The sequence below is a fragment of the Hippoglossus stenolepis genome, chromosome 18 (assembly GCF_022539355.2).
Source record: "Hippoglossus stenolepis isolate QCI-W04-F060 chromosome 18, HSTE1.2, whole genome shotgun sequence".
NCBI lineage: Eukaryota > Metazoa > Chordata > Actinopteri > Pleuronectiformes > Pleuronectidae > Hippoglossus > Hippoglossus stenolepis.
In genome coordinates, this window is record NC_061500.1 from 10,455,255 (window position 1) to 10,474,825 (window position 19,571).

General features: G+C 42.0%; 1 protein-coding gene and 1 long non-coding RNA gene across 6 annotated transcripts in view; one reads left to right on the plus strand and one right to left on the minus strand.

Annotated features, from left to right (window-relative positions):
• The window catches only part of dnm1a (dynamin 1a), a 48,386-nt gene that overhangs the window by 20,014 nt on the left and 8,801 nt on the right, over positions 1 to 19,571 (plus strand). For 3 of the 5 annotated variants that reach the window (XM_035185042.2, XM_035185043.2, XM_035185044.2), the window contains exons 11-16: positions 1,607 to 1,693; positions 2,634 to 2,704; positions 2,807 to 2,858; positions 3,712 to 3,723; positions 5,959 to 5,988; positions 6,304 to 6,417. In XM_035185042.2, coding sequence (XP_035040933.1) covers positions 1,607 to 1,693; positions 2,634 to 2,704; positions 2,807 to 2,858; positions 3,712 to 3,723; positions 5,959 to 5,988; positions 6,304 to 6,417 — 366 coding nt within the window. The remainder of the gene's footprint in view (positions 1 to 1,606; positions 1,694 to 2,633; positions 2,705 to 2,806; positions 2,859 to 3,711; positions 3,724 to 5,958; positions 5,989 to 6,303; positions 6,418 to 19,571) is intronic. The other 2 variants (XM_047344486.1, XM_047344485.1) reach the window with 1 other exon arrangement.
• LOC118125949 lies at positions 9,846 to 11,487 on the minus strand. Its single transcript, XR_004698896.2, has 2 exons — positions 11,163 to 11,487; positions 9,846 to 10,507 (listed from the first exon to the last, which is right to left on the minus strand). It is a non-coding gene; the product is annotated as an uncharacterized LOC118125949 (long non-coding RNA).

Consider the following 19,571-nt stretch of genomic DNA (forward strand, 5'->3'; position numbering starts at 1 on the left):
TTGTGTGCTTGAGCTTTCCTGATGTGATCCAGATGTGAATACTGAACATGTTAAAGGCTTTTTTTACTTCATCAGACTTTGCGTATGAACATCGCCGACTGGCAGTTTCTAACAGAGGAAGTGTAGTATTATAAGTATCTGACAATATTGACGGCTTTTTCACGATAGTATTTTGTGAAAAACATTGGGCCCTGAATTCTCATCAGCTCTTCCAAGCACTGAACACTTGATTTTTCGTGTATCTGTACTTCACCTCAAGTAGATTTGAGATACATTTGAACTTTTACTTCACTACGTATATCAGGAATTATGTGTACTTTCTACACCACTCCATTTCTACAATTTATAGTGTTACATGATCATATTGTTTTATTATATTTTTTAAAAGTAATCAATAATGAGGACTGATCCAATCCAATGTATTTGGAATATGCCTCAAGTACTTTTGAATACCTAAAGTTTATTTAAAAGCTTGTACGTACTCATATAGAAAAGTTAATGTGGTACTTTCACTTGAGTACATTTTATTTGTACTTTTAAGTAAACAAGATGTTCCTCTTCCACCACCAGCTGTTGTAGATCTTCTTCACAGCAGCCATTTTGACATGAACCAGCAGGTGATCAGAGGTGAGACACTAACACCTGTGATCACCTGCTTCTCTGTCAAAATGGCTGTTGTCATTTCACTCTGATGTAGCTGATAGCATCAGAAACTTGCTCCCACGATCTTTAGGTCCTGAACATGGCATTTTTTTATTGTATTTTAAATATAAATATTACGATCCAACACTAAAACCCCACAAATGAATGTGGTTAACTAGTGATATGTTCCATTGCATTGGAAGCATGGCTGCTTTTGTGTTTTATTGCTTTGCAAAAGCGATAAATAAAAGGAACGCTACCATCCAAACACTTTGCCTAGTGAGTATCGTAAATGCACGTAGTTCGACACAAGCATCTATTCCTTATGTGTGTCCTCTGGGTCAGATCAGATCAGGAGGCAGTGAATCAACTTGGGAAACAGAAGGTGTATTGATATCCACTCGCTCCCAAAACCGTCTGACAGACATGAAAGATGCATTGTAACTTGCAAGAGAACGGCGTGTTTTTCCGTCTTGCATTGTGATTTTGATTTTTCTTCCTTCCCCACACTTCTCCAAATGTGTTTGTCACATTGGAGGCCCACCAATGTCTGAGTTTGTGGGTTTGCAATGAGCTCATGGAAAAAGACCCACAGTGTGCTGGGAAAAGGAAGCCCTTTTTTTTGCCAGAAACATTGCTTATTCTTTTTTTTGTGTGTATGTGTATCACAGATTTTGCGCTACTCTTATCCATTTGTTCAATGCTGGGATTGTTTAGCACTTAAAATCCAGTCTAATACAAATTCACACATTGGATATGCGTAGAGCTCAATCTGGGATAAACGCCACAACATGTTTAATTGTGTTCCTGTTATGTACTTTGTTTTATTGGTGGAACTGAGTTGTGGTTCGGCAAGATGAGTAATTTTGTGGTTTACTTTGTCACAGTTATTTGTGACAGTGTGTGTGTTGCCATGTATTTTGGGGGGGGTTTGCTACCTACCTACTAATCTCTGTGGTCACAGCTGGCTCAGTATCCCCAACTACGAGAGGAGATGGAGAGAATTGTCACGCAGCACATCAGGGACCGGGAAAACCGCACTAAGTCCCAGGTAACGCACAGAAACTACAAACACAGTAAGGAAAGCTAGTGGTTTGGTGGTGGTGCAGAGGGGGATTCTATTACTATTGAATTATGATGAACTAACACATTATTTCACTGCTGCACCCTCCATATTTATGTATGTAATAAATAATGATCTCAGCATCTCAACGATATTATATGAAATAGTCTTTCATTCAAATTCAAAACTTTATCGTTGTTTTATATTTGGTTGACGGGTTTATCCAAAATGTTTCCAATAAAGTTCCAACCCAGAGATATCCCCAGTTTTATTCGAGGTAACAGTATCATCTAATTGTGTCATATCCACTTTACTTGTGGCCTTTCCCTGCTCTGCTCTAACTTCCGGGGCAAAGGACGTATGACGAAGCACAAACACGGTGTTATAGCCACTGTTTTTGGTGGTCAATCGTAATGGATCACAATTATTCTTTACCGTTTGTGAATAATGGCGGTGAAGGCAACAGCTCCCATGATCCCAGGCTGCTTCATGACACCACCAAGCTATTTCTTTGTTATTTTTTTGATCGAGAGACCTCTAGTGGCCAAATTTGCATAGTGTACGTTTAAAGTAGTAAATATCCCACCCTGGGATATCTGTAATGTCACGTTATTCCGCAAACAAAAAACGTATGCCGCTAGAATTGTTTTAGAAAATGATATAGTTGCATGAAAACACTTCACAATATAGCATCAAAAGATCTGGGATATCCTGTAGTTTGTTCGTGTAGTTTGCTGCTGCAAAACAACAGATTTCAGCAACGGCTTTAGAACAATGCTGAAGTTACAGTGAATTTAAAAATAACAAGGAAAAAAAAGGATTTCTTGGCAAGTCACAAATTTCCTGGGGAGAATTGTTGAAATATTTTCAATAAATGAGAAACATATGAGCCCTTTATGATAACCTCTCACGGCCTCTCTCTGTTCAGGTGCTGCTGTTGATAGACATTGAGTTGTCCTACATGAACACCAACCATGAGGATTTTATTGGATTTGCCAAGTGAGTTATACTGCAGAATTTTAATACAAGCCAAATGTAAAACTTAATTGTTGACATGCGCTGGCAAAGGTCAAACCCCTGCATGTGTTCTGTTTTGTACAGCGCTCAACCGAGGATCAGCCAAATGAACAAGAAGAAGGCGGCCGGCAACCAGGTATTTAAATCACAAACATGCAGACGTGTTCGCTGTCGTTCCACAGGTTAAAGTACAGACGTGTGTCATTCTCTTCAGGCTACTTTAATCTGCAGGAACAGGATTCTTCGCTGAATTCACCCCAAGTGTTTCATCTGTTGGACCGACATGACATTTGAGCTTCCTTCAGTCTTTTCCCCCGGAGGCTTTGCTCTGGTAGCACTTAGCTCTCTGTTTTGTCCATGTGAAACGCAGCACAGCTATACAGTATTGTGTTACCCCGGGCAACAGTCCATATCCTACACAATGCAGCTCTAACACTGCACACGTTGCACACGCTAATGCACAACAGTTGTTGAATCTGGAAACAAATTGTTCTCTCGGTGAAAGTCGTGGTGCACAAACTGGTGTGTGTTGCAAAATATCACGCGTGGTAGTTCTCATGTTTTTAAAGCTTTGACAACGACGATCGTAATATTAATATCAAAAGAGAGGAAAGCTTTCAGAAGCAAGTACATCTGCCAAGTTTGCAAAATCCGAATTATTGAAAGAGGTTTGACATTTTAAGTCAAATCTGGTTCTCTAGCTGTATCTAAACACACATTACTTATGTTTTTAATTTACTTTCCACAAAAAATTCCCTGAAACAGATTTTTTGCGATAAAGAGACAACGAAGAACGTGATGTTAAAAGTAACAGTATATTCATTGAATACAGTGGATATGTAACAATAACAAAAAGTAGTTGTACTTCTCCGTTTCCTCTTCTTCCTCCTTTGCCTTTTCTTATCTTGTTGCCTTTTGTATCTTCCTAGTGATTTCTCTTTTTGTATTTCTTCTCTTTTTCCTTCTCTCTGTGGCTTTTGCTCCTTCAGGATGAAATCATGGTGAGTAGTATGTGTGTGTGTGTGGAGTGTGTGAATGTGTGCGTGCGTGTGATTTCTGTGCATGTCTGCAGGTAGACAATAATGCACATGTGCTCATGTTTTGCCGCTCTGCATACAACGGGCCTGCATGTGTTTGTATCTGTTTTTATGTGTATTGGGTTCTAGTTGAGATTCTTCATTCTCCAGAAAAATAACAAGATAATTAAAGAATCATGATAGAATTGTGCAAAAAACTTTTTTAACATTATTAGAGAGTTGTTGTATGGACATGTAAAACTGAACATATGATAAGAAGACTATTTTTGAACAAGTTGAAAGATTTTATGTACTGGTAGTTAGATCATTAGTTAATGGGAGCTTTAAACATAAAGGCTTTGTTAGCTATTGACTTAGAGTCTGCAAGGACAGAAAACTGTCTGTATGTGTCTCAATTGAGGAGAAAGGCAACATGAATAGTTTTATAGTGAGGGTAATTTCTTTTTAAACATTGGAGAATAAACTGCAGCCAATGTCATTGTATGATGGTAGAAGGCAGTAAAGAGTTTCACAGATGTTACTTTGCAATTTGCAATAATTAAGTTATGAAAAGACCGCCCAGAAAAACAATCTATATATTATAAACTATATTGAGAGGATGATTTATTTTAGATGCAACCTGATCATCACTATCAAAAAAATATTTGTAACATAGATTTCTTTTCAGCAGTAAATGGGAAGCATTTTTTGGAGTAGTAAACAACAGCACTACTGAGCTTCAATTATTTTCACAATACGATGAATATGGGATTAAGTTAGAGCTCAGAGTCAAGGTATTTTGTGTGTTGAAGTCTTTGCAGTGGCAGTAACACGTGTGATTAGCTGTTTGCAGATTCATGAGTGTGCAGCTGTGCATGTGTGTATGAAATGAGCTTCACCCGCCAGTATTGGGCAGGTGGCTGTGGTGGGGATGCTTGGCTGCTTCCCTTTCCTCCTTTTTTTTCAGCTGTGTCCTCCCTGCAGACACACACACACACACACACACACACATATATATGAAATCGTTTCTCTATCCCTGTAGGGGTAACTCATTGACATATTGCATCCTCCAGCACTTCACCCTAGCCATAACCATCACATCTGTGCCTACCGCTGACCTAAAGCTGAATCTTAATCCTCAAAAAGCAGTCTCTCCCTGTGGGGACCTCAACGTTTGTCCCCATGAGTTAATGTATTCAGGTTGTAGTCCCCATCAGGATATAAAGACACACACTGGTCTTTTTTGGGGACATAAGTTGCACTTGAAGAGAGACACACCTTTACCCTTACGTTAACTTTTGTCCCCAGTTGGACAAGTTGTTCCCAATAAAGGGGTCCTCAGTCTGAAATCTGTTCCTGAGGATGGCCTATGACAGACCCACACTTAAAATACAGGGGGGACAAATGTTCTGTTATGATAAAGAGTCACTTGAAAAGAGAGAAAAGGTTCAGTTGAAATGAGAAAAGATTATATTGTTCATCTCTCTCTCCACCTCCTCCCAGTTCATTCTAAGAAGTAATAGTAGAAGACCAGAGAAGATAAGGACCTGCAGCACAGACACGTCACCTCCATAGTTATCATAATAACCACCCAGATTGGGGTCAAAGGTCAGGGGCACATTGTAAACACAGAGGGGATCTTCACTTCCTGTTTATAGATGGTTGTAGTTTAAGGCCCCACAGCTTCTGTTCTCCACTGAGCCGACTCATACTGAGACTTATGTTATTTAAAACAGCAAATTATGGACTTATCATTACATATGATAACGGAAAGGTTATCTTTTAGACCATTCATATGCACAATGCGCAGCCGAGTTGTGTTCAAACCCACAAGTCTTTTGGTGGTGTTAGTTCTGAGTAGAATCTCCATTTTTCAAATGAAGTATTGTGAGTCGGCAGCATCTGGCTCTTCAGCCTCCTCACTCAAGCATAATCATTTCACCACCTTTATTCAAAAAGCACTTACAATAGAGTAGAAAGCAGTGAGGCTCATATATATATATATAAATATCCCCACATAGTTTTAAAACAGTTTGACACTTCAGGTTGCAGCAGTATACGTCCTCGACCCTCGCCCTGCTTGCTGACCCCTTGCTGCCATCCTCCCAGCAGCCAGCTACGTATAATGTGCTGGTTCTTGACCAACCTTGTGTATTTGGCCTTTATTCAATGCTACGGTTTGGCGTAGCTTTGTAACGTTTTCTCCACATTCTCATTCAGCCCGAGAGAGGAGTTAGCGATCGGTTCAAGGTAAATAACTCGATCACCCTGTACTGTTTGTCTCTATAGTTTCTGTATGGTGGAGAGAATGAAATGCGAGAGAGAGAAAAAAAGAGTGGGAGGACTGTGTTTAGTCACCTTGGTGAGCGCCACCCTACTGTTTGTTGTGGCGGTTGCTCCTTATCTCCACTAGAGGCAGTGTCATTTCATGTTACTGTGCTGCCGCATATATTTTAGCGTAGGTACGTATTTGTGATCCATAAAGAAAGTGGCAGATGTGACTTTTCCCTGCTGGATGTTATTCATAATGGTTTTCTCCACTCTGTGTGTCTGTCTCTCTCTCAGGTGATCAGGAAGGGCTGGCTGACCATCAACAACATCGGCATCATGAAGGGAGGAGCCAAGGAGTACTGGTTCGTCCTCACTGCCGAGTCTCTGTCCTGGTATAAGGACGATGAGGTGAGATGCTGTGAATACACACAGTCATACATACACACTGAAACTCAGGTTTCTCTGTATCATCGGCGTCATTCAAACTGACGGGTGGCATTTGTTTCTATGATCTGTAGGGTTGATGTCAAACGATTGACAGGATAATGTGATAAAATAAAACATTATAAATTAGGTCTTAAATACTTTTGAGGTAGGTCAACATGTTAACGTACATTTAACGCTACTTTGCGCTTAAGAGAAATATTTTGGTGGCATGAATAGTTTATGTTTTCTTGTCTTGTATTTCATTCTTATTGACGAATGTTTAATCTTGTAATCTGACTAAAAAGTCTGTAATACACTGGAACGTTACATTTTACTGCATCTGCCTCTTTACTGCACAACCGGAGATGTGATCACTTGTGTCTGTATCACCCAGAAACTCTGCATCCAATTGTAACAACAGCACATGTTTCATATTTTCCAACAAATGACAAAACCGGGAGACATTTTTCAGTTGGATCTGTTTCTTTCCCACTCTCTGGTAAAAAAAAAAAAATAGAATTCCAACTCATACCAATGGCAAATATGACTGTTGGTCAACTTTTCCTCTGCACGTTGAGATGATTTGACCTGACGTGCTCTGTTACTGGGCCGACTGGTCAAAGCAGTGTCCCATAATGTGTTGCAGAACTAGTAGGAGGTAGCAACAGTCTCATTGTCTTCAGGCCTCGGACACAGATGTGTGTGTGTGTGTGTGTGTGTGTGTCATTGAGAAGGCCCTTTCCAAAGAGTCAAGACCCCCCAACATGTCAGACACCGAAGCTGGCATACACATGTGCATACCAGAGCCCCCTGCCCTGTTCCCAATCACACACGTACACACACACGTACACACACACAGTCACACACACAAGCTGCTTCTAATAAACTTATTTCATTTCAAAGAAGGGGCACGGAGCAAGAGTCGGACTGGATTGTAGGGGAGGAGACAGGAGTGTCTTTTGTTAACTGGTTAGCAGCAGGAGTAACCAGGACCATGTGAAGGGAGAGAAAGTGGGGAGAAGAAAGGGAAGGAGGTTGAGGAGGAGGAGGAATAAAAAGGGGCTAATCTTGATTTTTATAATCTCCCTTACATTTGTCCTCCTCACTTTTCTCATCGCTCCTTTGTACAATCTCAAAAGTTCATCCCAACTTCACCAAAACTCTATTAATTTTCCTCTCCCTCGTCCATCTGTCCATTCTCAGCCTTTTCTTCATCACCCTCTCTTTCTCCTTCGTCCCCTCCCTCCATCTCTCCCTCCCCTGCTTGTACTGTATATTTATTTGAACATGGAAAAATGAGGGCGCAGGGAGACCCAAAACCAACACACAGTGGATGGTGTTAAAGCTCAGAGCCAAGGCTGAAGGGTACTCTGAAAAAGAAAAGAAACGGGAAAACAAGAAATAAATAAAGAAACTTTCCATTATGTTTCCTATCCGAGCTGAACTTTTTATGTATCCGAGTCACAGACACACACACTCCCAGCAGAGGTTAGAGTACTCATGAGAGCTTATGATAATACGTGCACCTGGGCAGATACTCGCCAAAATACACACATTTGATAAAAAGCCGAAACAGATTTATGGTCAGGTTAACAGCACAAAAAAAAGTTATAAAAAAAGTTTGACTGCTGAGAAAAAACTGTTGTTGTGCAACTTTTTGTGCAGTTTCATACAAACACGTCATGTTTCTTTTTACTAACTTGCAAAATAGCGCAACACCATGTGCCATCTTACGGGCTGCCGCTCGTCATGGGGAAAACCCTTGCAGTATAGTCTGGCAACACACGTGCACGCACGCACGAACACACACACACACACAAACACACACACTAACCAAAACATCCTGGCACCACTAGTTGGGTTGAAAGTTATTATTAGTGTCTGTGTGTGTGTGTGTGTGTGTGTGTGTGTGTGTGTGTGTGTGTGTGTGTGTGTGTGTGTGTGTGTGTGTGTGTGTGTGTGTGTGTGTGTGTGTGTGTGTGTGTTTCCATAAACCTTCTGGTCTGCATTACCACAGGACATGCCGATACTTTGAATCAGGCTAAAAGCTTCCCCAAAGCAGGGAGGTAGAAAGAACGAGAGGGATGTACAGTAAATGGATAAAAAGAAATATGCACTTTAAAAAAATACCCACAAGACTGTAAAGGTATTGATTCTCAGCACATGTGATATTCATATATTCTTATAATTGGATTTATATGGATGCGTGAAGACTGTGGCACACAGATATGACTTTTCTGTCCTTTAGTGGCTCTAGGACGTATTTTCTTTGGGTGCCCTTTTGGCTCTGTGCACGTGTGTGTGTGCATTTGTGTGAGTGTGTGTGTCTGCCTGCCTGGGTTTCCCTGCTCCTGCTGTAAAGCTGCCAGAAAGCCAGACTCGCCTGGTGATCCCAGCTGTAAACATCCTGGGGGGAGACTGCTGCTTTAAACGAACTCCCCAGAAACATGCCTGCTACACGTTGTGTGTGTGTGTGTGTGTGTGTGTGTGTGTGTGTGTGTGTGTGTGTGTGTGTGTGTGTGTGCGCTCCCCTTTTCGCAGCGTGTCTCTATGTGCGTGCACTTTCGTGTGGGTTTGTGTGCGTGTTCCTGGAGCGGCGACTGCATTTAAAAAAAGCTTGTGTGCCTGGTGGCAGGGCTCTAAATGGAAACAGGTTGGTTGGTGGTTTGCACTCCTGCAGCGAAGCGCTGTGATGCTACACCGTGTGAATGTTTCTACCCTCTACTTTGCTTTTGTGTATTCGGGACACATAAGCAGCTCTGAGCGGCGTAAACCAGTGGGTTGGCTTTATCAAAGATGTGCAGTCTCGAAGACAAACTGTGGCCTCGGTGAAGACATAGAAGAGAAAAACATCTTGGAAAAAACGAGACAGGGGGTCGAGATAAACTCGTAAAGCTTCTCATGACGTCACCTACAAACACTGAAGCCACAAACCATTTTCTTGTCTTTTTTTTCTTTTCGGCGAGAGCAATACAACGACTGGCAAACAGAACATGACAGAGTGGCTTCTCTTTCAACATTTTTGTATGGTGGCTTCCTGCCTCTCTGCACATTACATGGTCATTTGAGGTAAAGCGGCCGCAAATTGGTGCAGGGAAGGCTGAGACGTAATTGCACATTTTGGTCAAGAGCGCAGTTTGACGCTGGAGGTTTACTGCGTGTTTGAGTTATCTTTTTGTGTAACTGTTCATTTTTTTTTTTTTACTGTGGTTGAACTTTTTTTAGTCGCAGTTGGATCTTTTGGGTTTTGCAAAAAAAAAAATATGTGAAGGTCGCCATGAAACCACCTCTTATATTTATATGATTTCTTTATGGATTATGTTGTTCAATATAGGATTTCTCACTTTGTGTAATTTGAACAACTGTTTAATCCCCAAACCTGTTTGAATGAACAATAAAGAAACAGTAGATAGAAAATAGATAACCAGGCATCTTTTATTTCAACTTTTTTTGTTACACTCATATCTTCATCAGACTTCACTCTTAGTTCAAGTTATACACAGAAATCTGCAAAGCGAGATAAACCGTAACCACATGTCTCTTTATAGCTGACAGAATTTATGTGTCCGTCTTTCATAAATCCACGGCAGACGAGGGCCAGGCCTCTGTGGTGGGGCCTTCGGATGCTTTATTTAGGCTTGTGCCTGGGCTTGTCCAGATGGACGAGGGGTGGTGCTGCGTGTTCCCACACCCTGATGTGCTCCCGCCTGCCGGATGCTCTTTTGGAGTGCCGTCTCGCTTTTCTTTTTGTGTCTTCTTGCGTGAGTCGTCCCGTGCTTCCCCAGCCAGCCTAACCAATGTGCAGACTACTGTACAACCACTACTTCCTGAACAGGTAGTCTGAACACTGGGCAGGCGGGCTGGGCGACTGAAGGATGCTGTGGAGAAGTTTTTTATACCCATGCACACACACGCATATGCACACACACACAGCTGTACTCACTGCGACTCCAGCAACAGACTCTTGAGTCCAGCTCCTCCTGCTCTAACAGTCCGACTGTGGCAAAGTGCTGATCGGGCCGATTGAGCCGGCTGGAGGAGAAACAGCATTGTGAGGGATGGATGAGGGGGGCTGGCAGGGAGGTAGAGGAGGGGGAGGAGGAGGAGGAGGTGGAGGTGGAGAGGTTAGACAGAGGTGATAGCCACTGATTGGCAGATTCAACAACATTCCCTCCTGTTTCCTGCTGTGAGAGTCTGAATTCCACACTGAGGCTTTGGAGGGAAAACACAAGATGCGGGAAAAGCTAAAACATCAATGACAAAACATGCTGAAGAAATCCATTAAGAAAATCTTAGTCAAAGATTTATTCATTTTAATGTCATTATAGGCCAAAAAACGTCAATTTAAATTACTTGGCAAAACCTTTCCATATGTTTTTCATGAAAATGCATTAAAGCAGACAACACACAAAGATACGGAGATGTTTACACACAAGGTCATACCCCATTAAGCTCAAATTTACACAAACCTAAACTCTGTCTGCCCAGGCTGAAAATAAATAAATAAGAACCGGGAGACTCTCCGAGATCTTGAACACAAACCTGAGGCGTTGAAGTCATTAGAAGTTTAAAACAACAGTAAATCAGAGTTCTGGGTCCCTGGTCAGTAATCTATCAGTGAATAGTTGCGGTCAGCTGAGTCTCAGCCAACTCTGACCCAACACCTCCCACTAAAGCACCGTAACCTTTCGCCTCCTCGACGCAGACCATTCAGAAAAATGGAATACCTGTGGCCGGGCGATCTCCTTTCACCTCTTCACATCGCGACCGTCTTGAATGACGTCTCTTCTTCTTGGCGGATTCTTGATTTGTCTCCTTATCGGCTAATTGGCGCCAGGTCATCTCCCCTCAGCCTTTTGTTTGGAGCCCATTACATTCAAATTCTACTTTTGGATTTGTCTTCTGAAGCTTCCGAGACCAAAAAAAACCAGGAAGAACGCTCCGGTAGTGAGCAATGTGGACCGGCTGGAGGCTCAACGTGGCAAAGGACTGGTCACCAAGTTTCCCCTTCGAGAGACGGAAGGAGAAAAAGAAGGAGAGAGAGAGGAGATATGGAGGGATTAGGAGGAGGAGTTTGCCGGCCCCCCATTTTTCCTCTCCTCTCTTCTTCTTCTTCCTCTCTCCCTCCCTCTGTCTGGCTTTTTTTCTCCCCCACCTCTCTCTCTCTCTCTCTCTCTCTCTCTCTCTTTCTTTTCTTTCTCCTCTGACTTCTTGGAGAGAAAGTGGAAGGTCAAAGGTGAACAGGAAGTGAGACGCATTCATTTGGCATGTGTGTTGTAAAGTATGGAAAAGGGATCACGGGATTGGCTGCCGAGGCAGAGAAGTTTTTAGTGGAAGCGTATGTGGGCAGATGGGAGGATGTCTGTCGTTTGTGCGCTCACGTGGAGTCAGAGAAGTGTTTCGTAAAGCGTCTGCATGCTCTTCCCTTCCCGCCAGTGTATGTGTGCATCTCTACTTATGGTACATGTGAGTGCATATGTGGTTTTTGAATGATGGATATGTGTGCAGGGCCTGGATGAGAGCAGAGGCTCCACAGTCTTTGTAGCCAGGGCAGGAATGTCGGCGTTTTCTTGGCAAGCGGGAGGAAGCCTTGTAATAACTCCAGATGTGCAGCCCTGTGGTCTCCATCTCTCTCTTGCTCCCTCTGTTTTTACTTCTAAAGCTGATTTCCTCTCCCTGTCCGACTTGAATAAAGAGCCCTTTATGCAGCTCCGCAGCCTTCCCAACACACACACACACACACACACACACACACACACACACACACACACACACACACACACACACACACACACGGAGGGGAGGAGGTGGGGCTGATTGGAGGGTGACATACTACTGGTAAATCAGAACCAGAGCAAAAGAGATTGTGTGTGTGTGTGTGTGTGTGTGTGTGTGTGTGTGTGTGTGTGTGTGTGTGTGTGTGTGTGTGTGTGTGTGTGTGTGTGTGTGTGTGTGTGTGTGTATTCGTACGAGGGGGGAAAAGTCTGTGATTCAAAGTTAAGAAATGCTGTAGTCAAAGTTTGCTTCATTCACCTTTGCTTTACACACACACTCATGTTTAGGTTTCATTCCTCTGGCAGTCAGGAGTAATCAGTGCTAGTGTTTCCAGGTGTATGTGTGTGTTCAAATATGTGTGTGTGTGTGCAGAGGTGGCCATGGCTGTGTGTTTGTTTTAGCTATAGTTTCTGAGCTCCAACCTGAGCTCCAAATCAAAGCAGGCGCGGTCTCAGGAGAGACCAGTCAGCAGTCCTGGCAGAGATGGAGGGATGTGGAGGGAAAGTGAGAATGGAGATGAAAGAGGGAAGGAGAGTTAAAAAATTTGGGGGCAAAAAGAGAGAGTTGTAAGAGCAAAAAAAAAAAAAAAATAGTCAAAAGTATCTGAGAAACAAGCCAGAAAGCAGATAATGACATAAATCAGTCCTCACTCACAGGATTATTGATGCAGTTTAGTTTCGGGTTCAGGGATTGGAAGGAGTAAATTTTAATGGGCGGGTGGGGGAAGCGCTGCGGTCGCACCAACATTGTTTCCACTGTTTGGATGACCAGGCAGGCAGCTTCCTTTCAAACTATTACTCAGTAAAGCCAGAAATACTGAGAAAGTATGCACACACACACACATACACACAAACACACATACACACAGCAATTTTAATCTGCGATCCCATGTTTTTCTGTCTCATCATGAAATGTCTCTGGTTAATTCTGGCTATGGAAAACCTCTAGTTTCAGACTTTGTTTTTCTTTGTATTTAGATATTGCATTATAGAGAACAACCGTCGGTTTACGTGAGTGTAATTGTATCTTTTGTGTGTTTGCATCCGTGTGGCAGGGCTACGCTTGTGAACACCACAGTGTAGATTCATTTGAGAGGGTGCGCAACACACAAAATGTGATCCCCTGTATTTCATGCGAGTGTCTCACAACTATGAGATAACACTGCAGATCACTGTTATTCTCTTTGGATAATGGGAATGTGAACCACAGAATCGCTTCTTTCTCCTCTGTAACATCATGTCATTGTTATTTCCCTGCTGAAATAAGAAAACAAGAAACCGTCCAGCACATTTCAGCTATTGTCCAGAAAGACAGTGCTGTGGTCTGAGGATTGAGATTCTCATTTTGGGGAAATGTGCTTATTCGCTTTCTGGCAGAGAGTTAGATGAGAGCATTTACATTATTCTCATATTTGTGTGGTAAATATCAGGCTACAGCCCGTTAGCTTACATTGGCATAAAGACTGGGAAGGGGGGGGGGCAGTTTTTCTGGCTCTTTGGTATCAAACTCAGACTATTACAGCATCTGAAATTCTTTAGTCTGTGCAGAAATAACAATTCACTGTTTTATGGCAGGTTATGTGCTGCACTATTTCCTTTATCAAATGCATACATTTCCCCAAATGTCAAATATTTATTTAGAAAAACTCTAAAGCAGAGGTACCCTCATCTTTTCAGGCCCTGACCTTCCAAAATAAGAGCACCAGAGACATAGGACCTTCATGATCCGAAAGGATATTTATTTAGAAAGAAAATCAACTATGTCACATGTCGCAGTGTTTGTGTTGCTGTAAATTGATTGATTTGTAATAATCATCGTAGGGGTCATGTGGGGATGAAAACAATCACAGATCTGATAACATATCTTCTTATTTGCTTTGTTTTATTTCTAATTTACAACAATTTATTTATATTCTCTTTTTTTAATGAAAACTAAAAACACTTGGTCACAAATGTACCCACAAAAACATAAGTGACTGACTGGTTGTAAAAGAAAACATTAGAAAAAACAGGGTTTCGAGGACGGAGAAGCGAGAGCTGAGTGATGACTGCAGCCTGTCAGAAGGAGACGAGGGGGTACACATGCTTATTTGTGGACAATACAAAGTTTATTCTGCCTGAGTGATGAGATAAATGAGTTATGTGTGTTTTCCTTTTTATCAAATTTAACATTTCCCCCTGATTGTTTCCTGCATATCCAAGAACATAATGTCAATAGAGAGACCATTAGAAAAACAAAGTCCAGGATCAGACCCAAACAGACATGAGGGGCAAACCACAACGATGTGCACGTCTTTTGACATATGTACTGTGTGTGTGTGTGTAGTCGTCTTCAAGCTCCTCTGAAGGAGTGACAGACATTATAAACTTTACTGAACGTGTTTAGTAAGATCTGATGTACTTTTTTGTATTTTGTGGTTGTTTTATAGAATTCAATCTTGTATTGCATACAACTATAGTTATGGCAACTTTATACTTTTTATTCATAAAAAAGCCTCTCCACCCTTGGAACTGCCCTGTTGGCACAATCATGTCATAAAAATCAGTTCAAACACACCCTGTGTGTAATACGTGTACATGTGTGAGTTAAAAGTGCAGAGGTTTATATTCTGGCAGCTCATTTTATTATAAAAAAGTGTGGAGTTAATTTAGGCTAAATTAGCTAATTTAGCCTAAATTAACTTCTACAGTCATAAATCGGTGAGCTCTCACTGTGTTTGGATTACACATGATAAAAACACTTATTTGTTAGGAATACAGGTTGTGATTAGGAGTAAGAAAGGGATATTTTCAGTCTAAATAAAGATTAATAAAGATAATCCTTGTTTTGTTAAATTGGGATTATGCCCTCGTTTTGTTTAGGCTCCATTTGTCCCACAAACAAAATGTTAGGACTCATATAATAAACATTTACTGCAGGATAGCCTTAACCAAAGAGTTGCACATGAAGCCGCATGTGTGACTTCAAAGTGTGTTTGCATGTTGGACTCGTACGTGAACGTTTTGCATCATGTGGTCACCTTAGACGTTGTAGGTACATTACTGTTAAAGCTACAGGAGAATATCCACAGGACTTATTTGTCCTTTTCATGTGGATTTTAAGAAAAATGCAAATTCCCACATTCACACACATTTCACATACAAACTTGCGGTTCTTTCCAAGGAAACTTTGAAATGTTCCTCAGGTTTCGTGTCGCCGTGCACTGTAGCTGTTGTGCTACGTGCGCACAGACACCAAACAGACGTGTGAAACAGAACATTTGCCCTCTATCAGACAGGAGTCACTAGACGTGTGGGGATTTTCACATGTGTTTATGTGGTTACCGGGGTCTCCCCTCCCTCCCTCCCTCCCTCCCTCCCTCCGCCTCCCTCCCTCCTCTCGCTCTTTGGTGGTCACCGATGATTGATCACATGTCCCGGGCCACCCCCCGTCCCCCCCAAGGTTGTTATACTGACCCTCCGCAGAAGTAAAGCAAGACCAGATAATTAACTGCTTAGCAATTAGCCGCTAAACAGGAAGGCATCAGTGACCCGCCCGCCTGTGTTGGAGCGTAGACACCACGTCTCCTTTCGCCTGAAGACGTTTATTTTCATTTAGTGCTCGTTCCCACAGGAGGAGGCGAGAGGAGCACAAAGGCCGTCACTTTTTAAGGAGAAGTGAGGGGGCAGAAGAGCAACTCTTCAACAAATAAAAATGTAAAAATAGATAAAGTGAGAATGCATGTTTTTCCCTGTGAAACCGGACACTTCAGATTAGATTTGTTATCTGGTAACACTTTTAAGTATAAGGGCGCGCAGACACTTCCTGATGCCTCATACTGCCTGAGGTTATTTGTTATTAGCGTCATTGCACAACTCGATGAGTCACAAGCAGCTGTGTGTTTTCACGCGATGCCGCAGAATAGATATATCTGTTCCCAACAGTAAATCACTCCGCTGCTGAATTGTTTGCCGTAGACGACTCAATTGTTAAGTCCAAATGGCACAAAGTCAAATGAAGTTCCCTCAAATGCGCTTTCATAAGTCCTTTTTAGACCTGAACTCCCAAAAAATTCCGGGAAACTGGGTTCAGACTTTTTCCACAGTTTGCCTTTCGAATAGGAAGAACGCAGCAGGAGATAGTCTGGGTTAGACGTGTTTGTGACCACAGGAAAATGTCTGGAGTGTTCAGGTGAGGGGTGGCACCTGGGGAGAGCGTGCAGGAGGCAGGAAATATAAATATAAATTGTGCTGCAGGAATCTTTTTTTATAGCACATTGACAATGGCGTCACTAAAAACTCTCAAATCTCACCGTCATTCCACAACTTAGTCTTTGTTTATCACGTGCATAGCTCCTCCCTTGACATATTAGGATTCTTACAGAATAATGTGGGAAAAAACATTAACAGTGTCCTCTTGCTCGCTGTTTTCGCTGGCGGGAAAAGTTCCAGAAAATGTCAGGAGCAACTGACTGGGCGGTTTGTGTTCTCACACACAGCCTCTCTGGGACATTTCAGGAAAATGTCAGCTCCTCAGTGAATGTCTGAAAGCAGCTTTAAGGACGTGTTAGTCACTGAAGAAAACACATTCTTCACGAGCTGAGTTTCTTGATATGTAGACCCAGTGATTTCAATTGATTCTTCTAGCAAAAGTTATGTTCAGAACTATCTTTTTCATTATGCAATAAACAAGTTGGACAAAAGCTCCTTATGATATAACCTAATTGCACTGAACTATTATAGTTTGATATTGAGTGCAGATGCTAAAAAGCTTTTCCACCAGTGCTTCAAACCCAAACGAGTCTCATTCTTCTTCCGTCTTTCCACATCCCCGTCATGTAACAGAACTGCTCTCTGTGTTTCATTTTATTATTTTTTTTTTTCTAAAAGTCAGAACTCAATAGGAGGAATGGCAGAAGAATGGAGGGAAAGAAAAACTGAAGGGAGGTGAGGAGGAGGGTTGTGAAAATTGCCGTTGGCTGCCACCCAGGGCCCAGTCTTTGTGGTAATGAAGGGTTAGAAGCAGCGTTATTGCTCCCAGATGCCGTGCGGGTTCTCCGCAGCCCTTTGATGCGCGGCCCAAGTCACCAGACTCTCGTCAAACATACACTCTGCCACACACACACACACACACACACACGAAGACATGCAGCCTCTTTAAACAACATGGATGCCATTAACGACTATCTTCTTGGTTTTGCCCACCGAACAACTCGGATTTGTTTTAAAGTGTTAATTGGATATGGTTTATGTAAGGTCCATGTGTGTGTATGTCTGGTGTTTAGTATTCCCGTGTGTGCATTTGTGTGTGTGTGAGGCCGTATTTCATCCACATTTTGAATTTGTGTTTGAGTCCATGAGACGTTTCTTTGGACGGCGTGCAGAGTGCTAAAGTGCCTTTATGAATTCAGAAGTGAACTTCCTCTGGCTTCTCATAATTAGCCTGCGATTACTCACTAGCAAAACAAAACCATGGAAAGTACTTTGCACACACACCGGGCTCCAAACGCTGCAAGGTTAACTACCTAGTGCACTGCCTCATCTGGTGCATTAGTGTGTGAGAGAAGAAAGGTTGCGTGTGTCCAGGTTCTGACAAAATGGACGGAGAAAGAATGTGTTAACTTATTTGCAAAAACAATGGATGTGAGAATCAGTCATGTAGAATTACTGTGGTAATGTTGTTTGCTAAAATCGAAACACTTAGCACGACAACTGCTAAAGGTTTCAAACCATAGACTTTATATAAAGATGGACGACATGACGGCTCCCCTCAAGTGGCTGTCTGCAGTATAGGTCATAAACCCCGCCTCCTCCATGTTAGTAAATGGGACATGAGCCAAACTAAAAAGTCAAAGTTGTTAAATTATTTTTTCTCAAAGATGGATCCTGTCATTTCAGGTAGTTCTTATCACACTGATGTTTATTCAAATGCTAATTTTTCCTGTTGTTTGGTTTTAATTAGTTAATTGATGCTATATAATGGAGTTAAACATCAAGATTGACAGCTGAGACTGTGTCGCGATTGGTCAACTGCATGTATCAGCAGGAACTCAACACCTTCCCCATCACTACTGCTAAGATTCTGGCTCCAAAATGCAAGATGGCAGCATTCAGACCTGGGATATTACGGCTTTATTCCTGGGTGGTGGGAGGATGGAGACACGAGTCTTCCATCTTTATAAACGGTCAATGTTTCACATCCGGCATCGCAGGTTAAAGGCTGGTGTTGGCTCGGCCAGGTTATATACATCTACCCCTGTGAATGGATTTCCATCCCAGTACAGGGTTCATAGTTTGTGCTGGTGTTGGACTGGTCTCCCTTATGAGACATTTCTTATAAATGACATGAACTGAATTCTCACATTTTCACCAATGTCAACAAAAGCTATTATGAATATTGTAATGACAGTTTATGTGCAAAGCTGTTGAGTTGCATTAGACAATATGTGTATCTATTAAAATGAACCTTAAATTTATATTTTACAGTTTTTTATACAGTCAATACATGTGATTACTAATAATCATATGTGTTTGTGTGCATAATAAGAAAACACAATTAATGAGATAGAAAAAACATAAAATTCAGCCCTGGTGCAAACAGATTACACAGCTCTTCCCTAAACAGACGTGTCTTTTGCTGCCTCCTAAAGGAATCCACAGAATCAGCAGACCTGAAGGGTGCGGGCAAAACATTCCTCAGCCCCGAAAGCTCGGATCAACACGGGTCTTTAAGTGGGTGCGTGGGACAGACCGTAAATTTAGCTTATTTGACCAAGAGAGCGAGCTGGTGAGTGAGGGTGAAGTGGATCGGACGTATACAGTACGGAAATGTATTGTGTGCAGTGCTTTAAATACAAACTTTTAACTGGATCCTTTATGTTACACAGAGACGGTAAAGAGATATGAGAGTAGGGGTAACGTGAGACCATCTATCTGACCCATGTCTTGGGACAAAAGTGATTAACTGTCATTTTACCCTCTGTGCGAGGCAGAATGAAATTACATTTCTCAGGGGACCGAGGTGCAAAAATAGCCCAAAGAGCTGTTCAATCCGTACGGGATAAGATAACAGTGAAGGACAAAAAAAGTGTATGCGCCATATAGATGTCTGGAAGTGTTACTAACTTCATTTATTTGTAATTACACAGTGCATATTCCTAAACGCATCCCAAGTACATAAGTTATCTCCACCATCGATATTATATATTATATTATATTTTCACTCCTGTCTGATGGTTGAACCTGAGTCTATAGATTATACACATACACTCTGCATATGCGCAAAGGATCGTGCACACAGAGTTTTGTGTTGTGCTTCAGCTGTTTCCATGGCGATTAACATAAACAGAACAGAAGTCTCCTGACAAACCTTATTGCGGTTTA